At 44.7% G+C, this 16,412-nt stretch overlaps 1 protein-coding gene across 3 annotated transcripts in view; it reads left to right on the plus strand.

The window, feature by feature from the left end:
• LOC146869338 (solute carrier family 12 member 6-like) overlaps positions 1-16,412 on the plus strand; it is an 836,907-nt gene that overhangs the window by 781,292 nt on the left and 39,203 nt on the right. For all 3 annotated transcript variants that reach the window (XM_085651026.1, XM_085651041.1, XM_085650987.1), the window contains one exon: positions 7,383-7,516. In XM_085651026.1, the coding sequence (XP_085507152.1) occupies positions 7,383-7,516 (134 nt within the window). The remainder of the gene's footprint in view (positions 1-7,382; positions 7,517-16,412) is intronic.

The raw sequence follows: 16,412 nt of genomic DNA on the forward strand, positions 1-16,412 counted from the left end.
GCGTTGTTCATCTGTACTGAGGTTGAGAAACGTGTGTGCTACGGTCTCATCACCGTATTTTTCAGGACTGTCAATCCAGTGAACGGCTGATCTGGCTAATTCTTGCTCATCCATAGAATCGAGGAGGTGGTAACCTCTTCGTTCTCGTAGTATCTTATCTGCGGCTTGAAACGAATGTTCAGGAGACTTCAGATTTATTACAGGCGTCGGATACGTTCTGCTATTATTTGGACATACGGAGTGTATGGGATCAGAAAAACATCTAGTATTTTCACAAGATCTTCCTCTGCCTACATAAGCTATGGTCTCTGACTGTCTTGCGGAATTCCCTGATTCGGACACTTCATCTTGCTCAAACTCGTCTGTTCCCAATCTCTCTTCATGAATACGCTCTATTTCTTTACGTATTTTTCGGCACATGGCTATTATACAATTTTGCTTATCGTGTCTCCCTTCTGATATATTCTGACTCCATCTTGTAAGAATAAGCATTGCATTCGGGTCTACCCCCGGACGATCTTGATTTCTGATTACACAGTTTATGAGGAAACGTAACAGTTCCCCCTGTATCTCTACTTTCTGGAATTCCATAGCTCTGTTAATACATCCTGGATCTCGTCCTGTTTGAACAAAATGATATATGTTATCTAGATGCGTAGTCATCCCTGGTAACCTTGCTAAATATTCTGCGGCTCGCCTGATACGTAATGATGCCAGGACCATTTCGTCCTCTTTACCAACCACTGGGTCATATCTACAATTTACAAGGAGTTCTTTAAGCGTACGTTCACTTACGAATTTAGGTGTACGTGAATGCGCTGACTCTTGAAAGACAAGTTTATGCACTCTGCATCCCAGGTTCCCGCTATGGGCCACCTTTGACTTTCCGGTAATCCTTTGGTATAATCTACCCATAGATCAAGAAACAATATGGCATCTAAGCCATGTTTATGGTACATGAAATGCCCTGGAGTATCCCTAGGAGGAATAGGAACTGCTTCTTCAAGCACCCCTTTTCTGGTAGTAATCTGTCTTAACTTCGAGAAGAGCGGCATATTTACAACTGATCTGATACTTACTCTTGAACTTGCTTAATACGAGAAACACAATAATGAACAGTGAACAATGAACAGTCATTCATACCACAATATGCAAGACATTTCTGAATACTTTAAACTTTAAACATTAAACATTATAACAATGGTCGACAATGATGACAGTCTGCCTAACTAATCACCACGCTGAATTCTTGACAATAACTGAATACTTCGGAATACTTGATATACTGCTAAACAGTACATATACACTGCTAAACAGTGCAGACCGGATTTGTGTACCCAAATCCGTCTTGACCGGCACAACCTATGTGCGCGTCAACACGCCTCCCCGGCGATGGTACTCACCGAGTAGCTCCTTGAAACGGAAGGCCTCAGAGAATGGACAGGACTCGATAACTGCGGACATCGGACCCTCTGGACGTCGGGATTTCGGAAAACCTGGTGGGCCTCTGTATACCTCGGATCTTGCTCTCTCAGCTAGGCTCTGGTCGGGATACTTCGCACTTCTCACCGCCTCGTCTGGGTTGATCGCAGCCTCAGTCGCCCCCGCTTGACCGGAGGGAGCTTACAGGAAATCCTGCTGGTACGCGTTTTATGGTCCGTCCAGCTGTGGCAGGAGACCGGGCCTGCAACGCACCGCCGGCGCGTGAGATGAGAAAGTGTCCCTGTTCGGGCGCCATTATGTGGTAAATAAAAATACCGGACTGAATTTCATACGGAATCTTAAAATAAAGTAAATAGCTCAAAATAACAAGAGGCAGAATCCGTGGTATAAGAGGTTTTCTAATGGGCTTTATTCCATTCAAAATGGCCGACTCGAGTCGCGGCCTTCAGGTTCCGTCACCACGAGGGTTCAGGAAGTGAAGTACAATAATTCATTAACAGACATGTATTTTTATAATAAGTGCATTACAATGAAACGAATGTAGAAGGCGTAACATTTGATAAGAAAAGTGACAAAACAGTGACATAATCGAAACTAGGCGTAATAAGGAATAAAAGAAACATGATTGGTTAGAATTATCAGACATAGGTGGATCTATAAGATAATACTTGGCATAGATGCGCGCGCGGCAGCATGACGTGTAATTGACGTGCAACTAGGGGGTGAAGGGGACTTGACATTTAGCTCTACATGTGGAGACGAGAAGTCTGGGGTCAAGTCAACCTAATCCCAAATCATATCTAACATCCTATGTTTAAAGAACTATGTTATCCACAAGGAAGAACTCTCGGACAGAATCTATTCTATACTGACTGTGTGCGTGTACAAGCGTCTAAGTGTCTATATGAGATGCGAGGGATAGAAAACTTTCCATGGCAACAGGGCTATGAATCACTTGCAGGAGGACGGAAAGGCTGAGTCCTTTGCTTGTGAGCTAAAGGAAATGTTTACCTAAATCACTGGACAGGAATGCATCGGCTGAAGAGTAAAATAGATAATTCGAAGGTGAAATACAACTTCTTGGCAGACAGGCGAAAACTGGCCGAGGCAGTCACCGTTAGCTGCACAGGGAGTAGGACAAAGTTCATGGATACAGATGCGAGCTCAAGCTGAAGCTGTCAAAGACAGAGAGCAGGGAAAGGCTTTGAGGACAGAATCGGGCCTACTTGCCTGAACTGTAAAAATGGAGTAACTTAGCCATATAAAGTCGGTGGCTTTTCATACTTAGGAATCGAATATCCAACCCTGTGATGGCGGATCTGACAGAGAACATGTCAACGGTAGACACACATATGTTTGCGTCTTAGAAACTGGAACTGGAGGGAACATACATGTACTTGTAACATGCATATAGAACCGTTGGGGTCCAAGATAGGGGACATAACTGATCAGGAAAATCCACATTTCCACACTATCCTAGGTCTGCACCCTCTCAACTTCTTCCTCAAGAAGTAGAAATTCAAAATGCTCACACTTGTTTAAGTCCTGTCTGTCGTGAACCCAGAAGACTGAATAGTAGCGTTGGACCTGCAGGATGCATACTTCCACATTCCCATCCTGTCTGCCAACAGACATTACCTGCAGTTCACAGTAGGCCATGAGCACTTCCAGTTTACCGTTTTTCCCGATGGCCTCACTAGCCCCCCCTCTGTTGTTCACCAAGGTGATGGCAGTGGTTGCAGCTCATCTACGGATATCAGGGGTGCTAGTCTTCCCCTATCTAGTCTACTGGCTGCTAAAGGCGGGCTCACCCCAGGCTTTCGTCTCCCACCTCCAGGCTGTCGTCTCCCACCTCCAGGCTGTCGTCTCCCACCTCCAGGCTAAGGCAAACCTCCTGAACTCGCTGGAGTTCACTATCAACATGAGGAAGTCACACCTGACTCCCTCTCAGACGCTCCCTTTCATCAGAGCTGTTCTAGACACAGTGCAGTTTGGTCTTATCCTTCCAAGCAGGAAAGTACAGGATATTCAGGCTATTATACCAATGTTTCAACCTCTATGCTGGATTTTGGTGAGACTGACTCTGAAGCTGCTGGACCTCATGGCCTCCTGCATCCTGCTTGTGACTCATGCTGGCACATGCCTGCTCTACAGTGGAACCTGAAGTCCCAGTGGGTGCACCATCAGGGGAATCTCTCCAAACTGGCCCAGACCTCAGAGGGAACTGCAAAAGACCTGCAGTGGTGAGTAACGAACAATGATTGGGTTTCCCTTCCCCAACCAGATCTGACAGTAGTGACAGATGTGTCACTCCTAGGATGGGGCAGCCATCTGGCAGAGGTGGAGATCAGAGGCCTGTGGTCTCCGGCGGAATCAGAGTTCTACATCAACCTTCTGTAACTCCAGGCGATCCGGCTGGCATTGAAAGCCTTTCTACCCTCCATCAAGAAAGGCTAGTACAGGTGTTCACAGATAACACCACCGCCATGTGGTACTGCAACAAAAAAGGCGGGATGGGGTCGTGGACCCTTTTTCAAGAGGCCCTGGTGATTCAACACATGGTGGGTTCTCGGAATGCCAGGATGGACAAACTCTGCCAAAGATGCCTAGTGGATCATGAATTGCGTCTCCATTCGGAGGTGGTGCAAGGTCTGTTTGAACAGTGGGGAGAGCCTTGGTTAGATTTGTTTGCCACAGCAGAGAACGTGCAATATCTGCAGTTCTGCGCACTGGAGTTTCTAAGGTGACTCTTGGTCAGAGACACTTTTCGTCTCGAGTGGAGCTCAGGCCTCCTGTATGCCTTTCTGCCCATACCACTACTGCCCAGAGTTCTCTAGAAGATTAGTAACAACCGAGCCCAAGTCATCCTTGTGGCTTCGGACTGGGTTAGAAGAGTTCGGTATCCAGAGCTGTTGAGCATGGCCATCGGCCCTCCGATCAGGCTGCCCCTTTGGGAGGATCTTGTGTCGTAGCAGCAGGGGAGGGTTCTCCACCTGAACCTGCCAGCACTCCACTTAAATGTGTTTATATTAAGCGACAACAGTTGACCGCTTTGGACCTTCCACCTGAAGTCTGTAACTTTATCTTGGTAGCCAGGCGTCCCTCTACCAAGACTGTATACACCTGCCGTTGTAACATATTTGTGGCATGGTGTCCAGAGAAACAGATTAATCTCCTCTCTGCTCCCCTCTCTCAGGTCCTTCTCTTTATTCTCTCTCTCTCCCAGCAAGGTTCTGCTCTGGGCACCCTTAAGGAATATCACTCTGCTATTTTAGCCTTCACGCGGCTGCCTGATCAGCCATCCCTCTTCAAATTCCCTGTTGTTAACAGATTCTTGAAAGGGTTACAATACATGTTTCCTCCTTCACCCTTCATCATGGCTCAGTGGGACCTTAATCTTGTGCTCACTTTCCTCATGTGCGCTCCCTTTGAACCTTGGCGGGTGAGGGATCGCCTGGAAAAAAGTTTTTTTCTTGCTAAGCGATCAAAATGGATTCCCCCTGTATCCTTTTCCCTTAGGGCACGTTTTATCATCAAAGCCTCCATATCTGAGCATCTATTCAGACAAACTGGTTCTGCGCACTAGGGGCTCTTTTGTACTGAAAGTAGTTACTCTATTTCATCTAGGCCAATCCATCACCTTGCCTACTTTTTACCCTCTACCACATCCCTCCAAAGAAGAGGAGCCACTTCACCATCTGGACCCAAAAAGAGTGTTGCAGTTCTACCTTGACCGCACAAAAGGTTCCCAGGCGAATGACCAACTCTTCGTGGGAGCAAAGAAGGAAATAGACTTGCAGAAACAGACCATATCCCGTTGAATCATGTTCTGCATTAAGCTCTGCAAAGCATTGGCTATCAAGCAAGCCCTGAGGGTTTGCGAGCTCATTGCACCAGAACAAAAGCTGCAACCACTACGTTAGCATGTGAAGTTCCAGACCTGTACATCTGCCAGGTTGCACATGTTCACCAAACACTACTACCTGGACAATCTGGTCTGTCAGAATGGGCACTTTGCCCATTAGGTCCTGCAGGGCCTTTTAATCTAAAACCTGTTACACAGACTCCCCTCCGGGGAGGTATTTCTTGGGCATTAAAGTGAGGAATCTGCTGCTAGAAGTCTTGATCAGATGAACAAGTTACTTACCTATCTGGTAGAGGCTATATCTAGCCACAGATTCCTTGTCGCCCCACCCATCCTCCCTACTCTGTGAGCTGATTCTAGGGTCAGTGTTATTCCCCTTTCAGAGCCCTTGTTTTCCTCACCAGTGGTCAGTGTTCTTCGTTGCTTCGCGTTCCTGGCGTGGGAAGTCATGAAAAGAAACTGACATCAGCGTGCTGGGGTGAGCACCTATATGGGCATTGCACATGTCCCTTTTGGCAGGGACAGCGCCACGCGGAGCTGATCAGCGTGCAGGAGTACTGTTTAAGAACATTTTCCAGATCTGGTCTGATGCATGGAGAAAATGCAAAGGTGATCAATCTGCAGCTAAGGCATTACTGAAGGTAATTAACTTGTTCTTTAATACCAGACCACAAACCATATAAAGTCCAAATAGCTTGTCAATTATGGACCAATCCATTTCTAGGTAGACAATTTCCTGTATCGCTGTGTTATCAGAAAACGAAAAGCCCCTGACAGGTATACTACTCTTTGAGGTATAGGGAAATGTAGAGATGGAAGAAGCATAGTTTGTGTATACAAAGTAGAGACGTGGGGAGATGTGTGTATACAGCGTGCTACTTATAGTACACAACAGTCCAATTTGTTATACGGTTCTTACTAATTAAGTAGGATTGTGTATCTGGACAACCTAAACATGAGAATATGAATAGCTGCTTCACACATAGGAAATGTTGAATTAATTCTTTGCTATCTCACAGTGCCCCATTTGAACACCTAACCTTTCCAGGGTACCAGATGGTATCAGCAACCTTGAACTTGACCACTCTCTTTGTTCCCAAGGAAAATCGTCTAAACAGTTCTATCTTTTCATTATTCACTTTTGCATGCCCAAGGTAAACACAAGAAAGATACAAATTGGGTCTTCAACCATTTATTGAAACAATTATATTCTTGTATACAAAGAGTGTGCTACAATCATTAGGCAGGAGAAGCAAAGCATTGTAAGCAGCATTACAAGAATGTTGAAAAAGATGAACAGTTCAACCATGATAACATTATTATGTGATTATATGATTAGAAGATTATACTCCTACCTAACACTACTTACACTATCTGGAGCATAGTGGGAGTGCCCTCGGCCAGATCCCTTGGGCTAGCTGAAACCCCCCCATACCAGAGTGTGATGTATAAGGAAGCTAACTCATCCTATATAGAACAGGATATCGTCCTTTGCAGATTGGAGGTTAGAGTCAGCAGGACTGCATTTCAGCCACAGCACGTCGACTACCAGGACAATCCCACCAGAGATGCTACTCTGCTAAATGTAATACAGAGGCTGGTAATATAATAAAAACACTGTTCCAATCGCACTGTGCCAAAGGTGTAGAGCTGATGCAATAGTGTTTATGGTGCCTTAGAGCTATCTCCAACCGGACAAACAAATACAAGGGCATCACATTCCATGTGCCTAGCCTTGGACAGAGTGTACAACCAACATGGTAATAATGCTTACTAAGAAATAAACAACATGTAGAATAGCTTCTCAGTACATTATAGTGTAAGTGTAAAACATGTAAAAAGTCACCATCAGAAAAAGATGTCAAGCTAAAAAGTGAAGCTAAAATGGAGACTTAGTGCAGACTCTGTTGTGCCCCACAAAAAATGATTCTGTTACAGTAGAGTCTGGATGCAGTAGCAAAGAATGACATTCAACAAATTCATTGTACAAGTGAATTTGTACAGATGTGGTAATTTCGAAGTATACTCCGAGTTGTATAACCTGTCCTTTATTTCTCCTCCCTCTCGTGTTCAGGGACCAGTCAAATGTGAGGCGCATGCACACGGCGGTCAAATTGAATGAAGTTATTGTCAATAAGTCGCACGATGCCAAACTGGTCCTGCTGAATATGCCCGGGCCTCCCAAGAACCCCGACGGTGATGAGAATTGTATCCTTTTTCAGGTTTTTCAATCCAGTTTACAGATTAGTTAATTCTTTCATTCACTTTACTTCTTTTGTACTCTGTCTGCCAGTTGCCCCAGTAAAACCCCATAATGGTTTGTTTTAGTCTCTAGAACTAAGTAAACTCATAAGAAAACAAATGAGAGTGCTAGACACGCAGGAATATTTCCAAAATTCCATCACCTAAACTGAAATGTCCGGTTTCGATTAATACCCGTCACACAGATTCTCTGCTTACTGAAATATCAAAATGTGCCTGCCAACTTTTATCCATGCAGTAAGCACAAAGTAGTGCCTAAGTAAATATAGACGCTGAGCTGTCAGGGTTAGCATTGGAGCCGACAATAGGGCCACACACACTTATGACATCATTACCCAACTCTATTGTTAGATTGTTTTTGTCCGCCATTAGATTCTGACGTGATCCAGTGAGCTGCAGGTCTCGACAAGTTTGTCGGTTCCCGTCATGGCCTTGAGTCTGCTGACTTCCACCTTGTGCATACTCTATTTGATGCATCACTCTATACTTGCACGTCTGTTCCATCGGCTGGTTCCTTCAACAATCAGTGTCCAGGCCTCAGGGCCCTCTGGGCACTTTGGGCCAATGCATGCCCCAGCCTCCCTTCAGAAAAAGATGACTCTCTTAAGGTGTGTGAACGGACGACCTCCAGGAGATGACCCGAGGGTCACACTACATATCCCTGGGCCAACCTCCATGCTGTGTACAACTTGTGCCTATCGCCGGACCATAACAAAAGCCACTGCAACTGCTGTTCGACGTTCTGAAGCAAAAAGACTCTTCACGCGCCAAGATTCATGGTTGGCACACACCAGCTTGTCCTGGTCTATATTGGAGATGCCCGACATCTTTGGGGAAGCGTACCCCTGGCTGCGGAGAAAGAGGAAGAAGAGGAAATGAGCGATTCAAACAAGCTCCCAGCCTGCCAGCCCAGCCATGAGTACATCCACTCTGATGACTCAGAGCCTGGCAAAGAGTTCCTCCAAAAGAGGAAGATGATACCACCAAGGATGCCCAATCCACCTAAGTGGGCTCTGGTCCACGTGTCAAGATAACACCACAAGTGAGTACTGTAGATGCCGAGCACTCCCCCTTGAGGGATCGGGCATCAAGCCCACTGCCAAAACTGCCACATCTTGAGGAGCACCACAGCACTGGTCGACACAGAAATAAGGCCACAGAGCCAAACCCCTCAAGCCTCAATCCGCCTCAATGCCGAGAATACCCATCTGCACCCATACACAAGCAACACTGAAGACACAGACTTTCCGGCGCCAGCCTCAACTGCTGTTGAAGCTTTCCTCAGCCCCAAAGACACCCTTGCACCGAAACCCTCCTTGGTGTCAAAGCCGCCTCCAGCATCAAAAACACATTCCCTTGACGTCTGTGAACATCCCATGCTCAATAGGTTCCAGGAGGAGTGGTCGTCAGACAGTGCAAAATTATCATTCAACTGCTCACTGGAAAGATTGCAGCCTCTGAGAAGCTTCTACCCCAAAAAGGCAAAGTTGCTCCCGAGGACACTCAACCACTGGAGGTTCATGGTCTTCTCAAAAGGCACAAGGGCAAATTGCGTCCTCATATTCCTTCTCCACCATCTCCTCCTACTCCTTCTCTACCCTCACCCAGTCCACCTCTTCCATCTTCACCTCCACATCCTACTCTACCTCATAGGTCACCAGACGTCTTATTCCAACACTAGCAGTCCAAACCCCTCTTCATCAGCCGATGGTTACACACTTATGTACCACGGTGCTTTCAGTCACCCTGAGGAGGACTACGATGTGGACCCAGATTTAGAATACATCCCTGTATCCCTCACTCCCCAATGACACTACGGCATATCATAGTGTCTTCAGTGTGCCGCCGCCTATCACAAGGTGGATCCCTACACCACCCAAGAGGATTTCATCTTGGAGACTCCTCCAAGACAGAGCACTCTTTACAATATTTCCCCATGCTAAAAGGGTTGGTCAAATCTGTTCCTAATATTTTTAAAGAGCCTATTTGGTCTATACCTTAGTCAGATTACACCTAACCCCTAATGCAGCATACATGCAAAACAGAGAACATTTGTCTCTTCAAAATCCCTCTTATCAAAGCCTTCATGGAAAGCCTCAAACGGGTCAATTCACCCATGGAACTCCCCACCCCTTCTTGGAACTTTAACATTGACCTTACAAGACTGATGGATCAACCCTTTGAGCCCATGAATTCATGCTCTCTTCAATTTCTCTCCTGGAAGGTGGCCTTCCTTTTTTCAATTACTTCACTTAGACACATCAGTGAGTTGCAAGTCCTCCCATTTAAAGATCCCTTCTTCCAAGTCCATAAGGATAAAGTAATTCTTAAAACCAATGCTAGGTTTTTGCCCAAGGTGACCTTTTCCTTCCACCTCAACCAATCTATTTAGCTCCCAGTCTTCTTCCCACAACCTGACTCAATAGCTGAAAGAGCACTCTACACTCAAGACATTGAATGTGCTCTTATGTATTACATTGATAACGCCAAACTTTTTCCTAAGGCACAGAAGATATGTGTAGCCTTCTCCAAACCCCATAAAGGGCATGCCATTTCAAAGCCAGGGATATCCAGGTGGATAGTCAAGTGTATCCAAACCTGTTGCGATCAAGCGAAAAAAAAGCTACCCTCCTGCCCACATTCCACCCACAAACAGGGTGATAATGTGGCTTTCCTTGAAAATATTTGCATAGCAGACATCTGTGAAGCTGACACTTAACCCACTCCTCAAAGTTTTACAAAACATTATTGTCTGGACGTGCTATCAACAGAACAAGCCAGAGTTGACCAGAACATTGTTTCAAACCTCTGCCCCATCCAATGGCTAACCTCAATTTACAGGAAGACATTTTTTTCAGTCTTTGCACGGCATGTGTAGTTACAGCCACACATTCTATCAACATAATATGTTACCCTGTAAGCGTCTGTTAGTTGCATGTAGTGCTGTACATTCACATGCGCCCACCCTCATTTCCGGGAGCCAGTGGTTAACGCAGAGTTTTTGATTTTTTCCCTCTAATCCGTTTCCTTCTGCTTGCATGGTCATTGTTCTGTTATATGCACACTACTCCTCATTTACACTTACCCTTTGGGCGAAAAACAATCTAACACTGGAGTCCGTGACCATGCGCATTTATTCCTAGAGGAGGAGTCACAGAGACCTTGTGACTCAAAAGACTTCTTTGAAGTAAAACAACTTGCAATGACCAAGCCCAGCACTAGATGGCAAGTGTTTGCACAGCATGTGAATCTACAGCACTAGATGCAACAAACAGATGCTTACAGGGTAAGTAACGTATTCCTTTTTGTTCAACTTTTTATTACTCCAAACCACGTCACGCCTAAGGTCGACTTGGTCATAGCTCACCAATCCTGCACTCATTCTCACAGCAGAGTAAGCAGTGGTGTTTAGCAGCTTGGAAGCCTTCCTTATCTCCTCTTGTTAGATTAAGATGCTACTAAATGGTTTACCTTAAGGATCCATCCCAGAAACAGCCCATTTTCAGAAGACAATGGCCAAGGTCTTTTTATAGACAGTTCCTCCTTTTTCCCTGCCCTCTGCCACATCTTCTTTCAACATTATAGCCCCAATGGCATCAAGCATGGATCCCAAGGCTGTTTTTGAACATAATACTCAATGCATTTAACAGTGAGACATGCCCGCAACTCACACAACTCCTGGTACTTTCTACAGCCAAGCTGACTTCTGGAGGGTACTTTGAGGTCTATGGTGCTACATATGGGGGAGGTTAACAGAATTCCCTGAGGAAGGGAATTGAATTTGAAGGTTACTATATCCCCCCCATTCCAGTACAACCTATCTAACAGACTTACAACATGCTAGTGGGAAGGTACTTTACACAAGTATTCAATCATTCATAGATTCTCATGCTTGAATATTCCCTGTCGTCAAGGTGGGAGTCCCACTGTAATTTTAGCAAGCCGTATAAAGGAAAAGCATAACTTAACACAGTTCAAAGTAGCGATACTGTCAACCAATTAACATCCATTGAAAACAACCAACCTCCAGCCAATCAGGAAGCAGCTCAGAATGCACCTGTCCCCTCTAGGACCACCATTCCTACTGCAAGTCAGGTGAAGGGGAGCTTCCCTGCGCTTTGCTGACTTTAACTTTCTCAGAAGTAGATTTTATCAACTTTTGTCTTCAACCTCAACTGACAAAACCTTTAGTCTAACATCACTTCAGTGTTAATTCTGACAGAATTATGACTGAAGTCTCTAAAAAGTTAGTTTTTAGGTCTTACGGTTGGTGTGGTAAGCTTAGGCTCCACTCTGATGACCCTCATAAGGAGTGCCTGTACTGTCTTCATAAAAAGCATAAGGCCAAGAACTGTAAGAACTGCTGTACTTTCTCTGCAAAAACTCTCATTGACAAAAAGGGTAGCTTACTGATTTGTCTCCAGAATATGAAAGGGAGAGAGGATCCATCCTGTGGAGATAGAGGTGAGGAAACTTCTAGATCTCTAAAAAAAAAAACAGAAAAGAGATGGTTCCTCAGAAAGAGATTCTATTGATGAGCCCTTTTGGAAGGTCCTTAAGGGCCAAGAGAAATAGCTCACTGGGAGAAGTCCTGCCTTCGAAGAAGATTCTGCAGAAAAAGTCATCTTGTTCATCAAAACTTGAAAAATACAGGTCAGAGCCTCCCATTCTTTCATTTCAGGTTCCTTCTAAATCAGACTAAAAAAAGCATTGACAGACCCCTCGTCAACAAGACACGTCATCAAAGAAACCGTTGCTGAGGCCACCATCAAAGAAGGTGACATCTTCAACATCAACAACTACAGTAGCTTAGTCGTCAAGGATTTTGATGACGTCATCGACTGCAATACCTTCGACGCAGACAGCACCATCGCCGACAGATGTCGATGGCATCTTTGCTAGCATCGTCCTGATTGCAGACTGACCTCCGTCCGTGGATATTAGATACCGCATCGACTATATTCTAGTGTGGGTAAATTGGTTTATCCCTTTGTGAATGTCTTTTGTGTCACTGTTTACAGTACCATCCAGGTCTTCAGCTTGTAGGAATAGACTATAGCTGCGTAAGTTACCCTGGTTCTCCGACACCGACATAAATTGGATCCTTTACCATACTACTTTTAGACGATTGAATTAATATACACTTCCTGCTGATCTAAATACTTATGGAATTACTATAGCCATTGCGGCTATCCTGGTCATCCTAAGCCTCTACAACTGGGATCCTTTACCGAACCATTAACAGACCATTGAATCTCATTACGTCTCCGGTATTTTTATAGCGCCTAGGTCCCCAGAATCCCCGTTCTGAAGAGACCCCGTACCACTTGAGGGTCGAAACGTCCCAGAGTTCTAGAAACATACTCTAGAACGAATGATTCAATCTGATATCCAAAGGACAGCCCTTTCATTCCAACAACCAATTATTCACTGTAGCTATTTCACTGTTTTGGTTATGGTCACTCCACTGGGGTCACATAAGTCACGTTCTAATATAAATTTGTATACAGTGTGAATACACAGCAGAAATCTATTTTTCTATTTTGCCGGATTGTTATTGCAAATAAAATACGCTCACTTCGGCTGAAGTGGGTGTAGCATAAGAACTGTTGTGTGTGGGTTAGTTTCTCCTGAGTCATATATGTTCCCTAGAATCAAAGAAATTATATTACTTAATTATAACAAATGATACACATATTGACTCTATCGTATGCTAATTTCATTTAAATCGCACAAGAAACTAACTCCTTGCTAAAATTTCATTTTTTTGATTTCTTGAGTTTCTTGTGAACAACTGTATTTTGGCTGCGTAGTACAACTTTGAAGCGCAAAAATACCATTGTCAAGGACACCATCTATGGGTTCCTTGATGAAGCAGTCTGGTATTATACTGTTACTCCAGTACTGGAACTTTCATAGATTCACATGCTTGAATCATTTCCCGTTGTTGAGATGGGAGTCCCCGGTACCATATAATAGTAATTTAATGGCCCCAAGCCCTTCAATTTTGCAACCTATCAGGCTGCTTTGCCTCCTTGAACACTCCTGGAGAAGCTCCAGTCCCTCAGATGTTCTACCACACATTGTGCTAGGGAGTCTCCACTGAGCTCTGCTCAGTTATTTCTTACTTGGATGCTTTCAAGAGAATATTTCCAATATTTTGGTACAGTGGAAGTATTTACCTTCTACCCTCAGTGTTTTCCTACATAAAAATCTGACTTCATTTAACCATCATGTCAGACAAGGAGAAGAAAAGTCTCTTCAGGGCCTGCAGTACCTGCAGTAAAATGAGATCACACTCTGAAGACCCACACCAAGACTGCATTCATTGCCTGTACCCAAATCATTCTATTAAGGACTGTTCGGTATGTCGCACCTTTTCAACCAAAACTTTGAAGGATAGAGAAGGACGCTTACTTATCTGGCTTCAAAAATACAAAACTAGAAAGGAGCTACAATCACTACATTGTCTCCCACCTCCTCCTCCTTGACGACGACATTGTTGGCGACGGCATCTATGATGACCGTCAATGCTGAAGATTTCCCTGATTTTATCATTGACGACACTGTCTTCGGCTCCTCCGTCAACTCCGATAACCCTGCCGACGACTGCGATACCAGCGACGATTACACCACCGACTGCAAATAAGATGTTAGCGCCACCATAGATAGAAAAAAATGGCAAAACATCAAAGAACAAAGTTTTTGACCCCTGAAAACACCTCTCCAAGCAAAGTGACAATCCTAATTCAAGCTCATCTCTTGGAGGAAGAAGACTCTGATGATGACGGGTCCTTTGGTGTCACACGCAGTCCCTCTGAGTTGCATGTGAAATGCCAAGAAGAAGAGGAGGTCTGTGATGATGAATATGAACAGCACTATTTTCTTCCCATGACCAGTATCAGCAGCCATTCAAGGAGGACATGGTTTGTCTACCTGGTTCTCTGGTTTCTGACTTGCAGTTTGTGCTTTCGGATTATAGGAAGCAATTTCCATCTAATACAGCTACGGCGCCACAGGTATCCACGCCTACCAGATCATGCGCTGCTCAGCGATCCACTCCAGCACAAACTACATCATTGCCTGTCTCAGTAAAGCATACACCACAGGCAGCCATACTCCATGATCCAGATACAGCTGAAGATGAGTGAGAGGAAGGAGAGCTTTTGCGACTCCCACACCTACGCAATCATCTCCATCACCCACCTGAGTGGGTTTGCCACTGGAAGATATTGGGGGTTTTCATAATTTGTTGAAAAGGGCAGCTAAACATTTTGCACTCCCTATTCCCACCAAGCTGATGGACTGTTTTTTATGATTTTAAGGAGCCTTTCCAGAAAAGTGTGAGGTTCATGCCCATTGCCAGCTATATTTGGGAGGAGGGCTTAAAAGTAATGAAAAATCCAGCTACAGTCACAGCGTTTCTTCCATGCCTTGATAAGAAATATAAAGCCCCAGAGGATGCTTGGCTTGTCTAACTAGCCATCCAAAGCCAGACAAAGTAATTACGTAAGCAGCCCAATAAAGATCAAAGAACCCCTCCATTCCGATCTCTGCGGCTCTGGACAAGGAGGGCAGATGCTTGGATAAAATCTGCAAACTTTTTTCATCAATGTCAGGGCTGACAGAGCGGCAAATTCTCTGGCTGTTTCGGGAAGATATGATTGCCAGCAGCAGGCTGACATCAGCCTATATGTAGGTTAACTTCCAGAAGACACGAAATTGGAAGCAAAAAAGATGTTGTAAGAGGGAGAGCACACATCAGCATAGATCATAGAATGTGTCATGGATATAGCCACCACTGCATTTAGGCAACTTTCAGGTTCTGCTTTTCTCAGCAGACAAGGCTTGCTCAAAGCTACTTCCTTTAGGCCTGAAGTAAAAAATAAAATGTAGATCTTCCCTTTGATGGAGAATCCTAGTTCGGCAAGCATGTTGATGAAGCCATCCTTGCAACAAAGACTGGCACAGAGACAGCTAAATTGTGAGGGATTCTTGAGTTCAAGAAGATGCCCTTTTGTGGGGTCCAGAGAAAGACGTATGCCATCATATAGGGGAGGTTATCAGCAATACTGATATCCCTCCTACACATCTACCTCCCAGCTGTTTTGTCTACTATATTCCCAGAGACAACCACCTCAAGTGGCCTACAGCAGACCTGCACCTAGAGGAATAGCAACACATCAGGTAAAAGATGCTGGTCTTACCCAATGACCTGTCACAAGATCCGGGTACCCCTATCTTCTCACCATTCAGACTAGAAGGATATCCCAGTTCAATACATTGGCAAGAAATAACATCGGACCAATGGGTCCTAGACCTTGTTCAATTTGGCCACACCCTAGAATTCGTCTAGAACCCACTATTAAACCCACTGCACTCCTCCATTCCCAAACATTTACAACTGCTCGAGACCATGTTTAGGAAGGGAAAGATAGAGAGGGTCACTCTTTCGCAACAAGGGAAGGGATTCTATTTCAGTTTCTTCCCGATTCGCAAAAATTGTTAGTAATGGCAGTCTATCCTCGACCTCTGAGATCTCAACACATCTCAAATCTCAAAAAACAATCATCCCTTATGGTGACATAGCAAGATATTCTCCATCTAAACAACTCTCTACCTGCAGAATGCATATTTTCAAGTCTCCGTCCTTCCTTCCCAAAGGAGATTTCTAAGGTTCACAGTAGCAGTCAGCCACTACCAGTTCAAGATTTTTCCTTTTGGTCTGAAATCAGCCCCCAGGATATTTACAAAGTGTCTTGCTCCTGTAGCAGCCTTCCTAAGGAAACAAAAACACCAGGTGTTCTCATACTTATATGACTGGCTCTTCAAGGCGCATTTA

Source organism: Triturus cristatus, chromosome 1_1 (genome assembly GCF_964204655.1).
Source record: "Triturus cristatus chromosome 1_1, aTriCri1.1, whole genome shotgun sequence".
In the NCBI taxonomy this organism is placed as follows: Eukaryota; Metazoa; Chordata; class Amphibia; order Caudata; family Salamandridae; genus Triturus; species Triturus cristatus.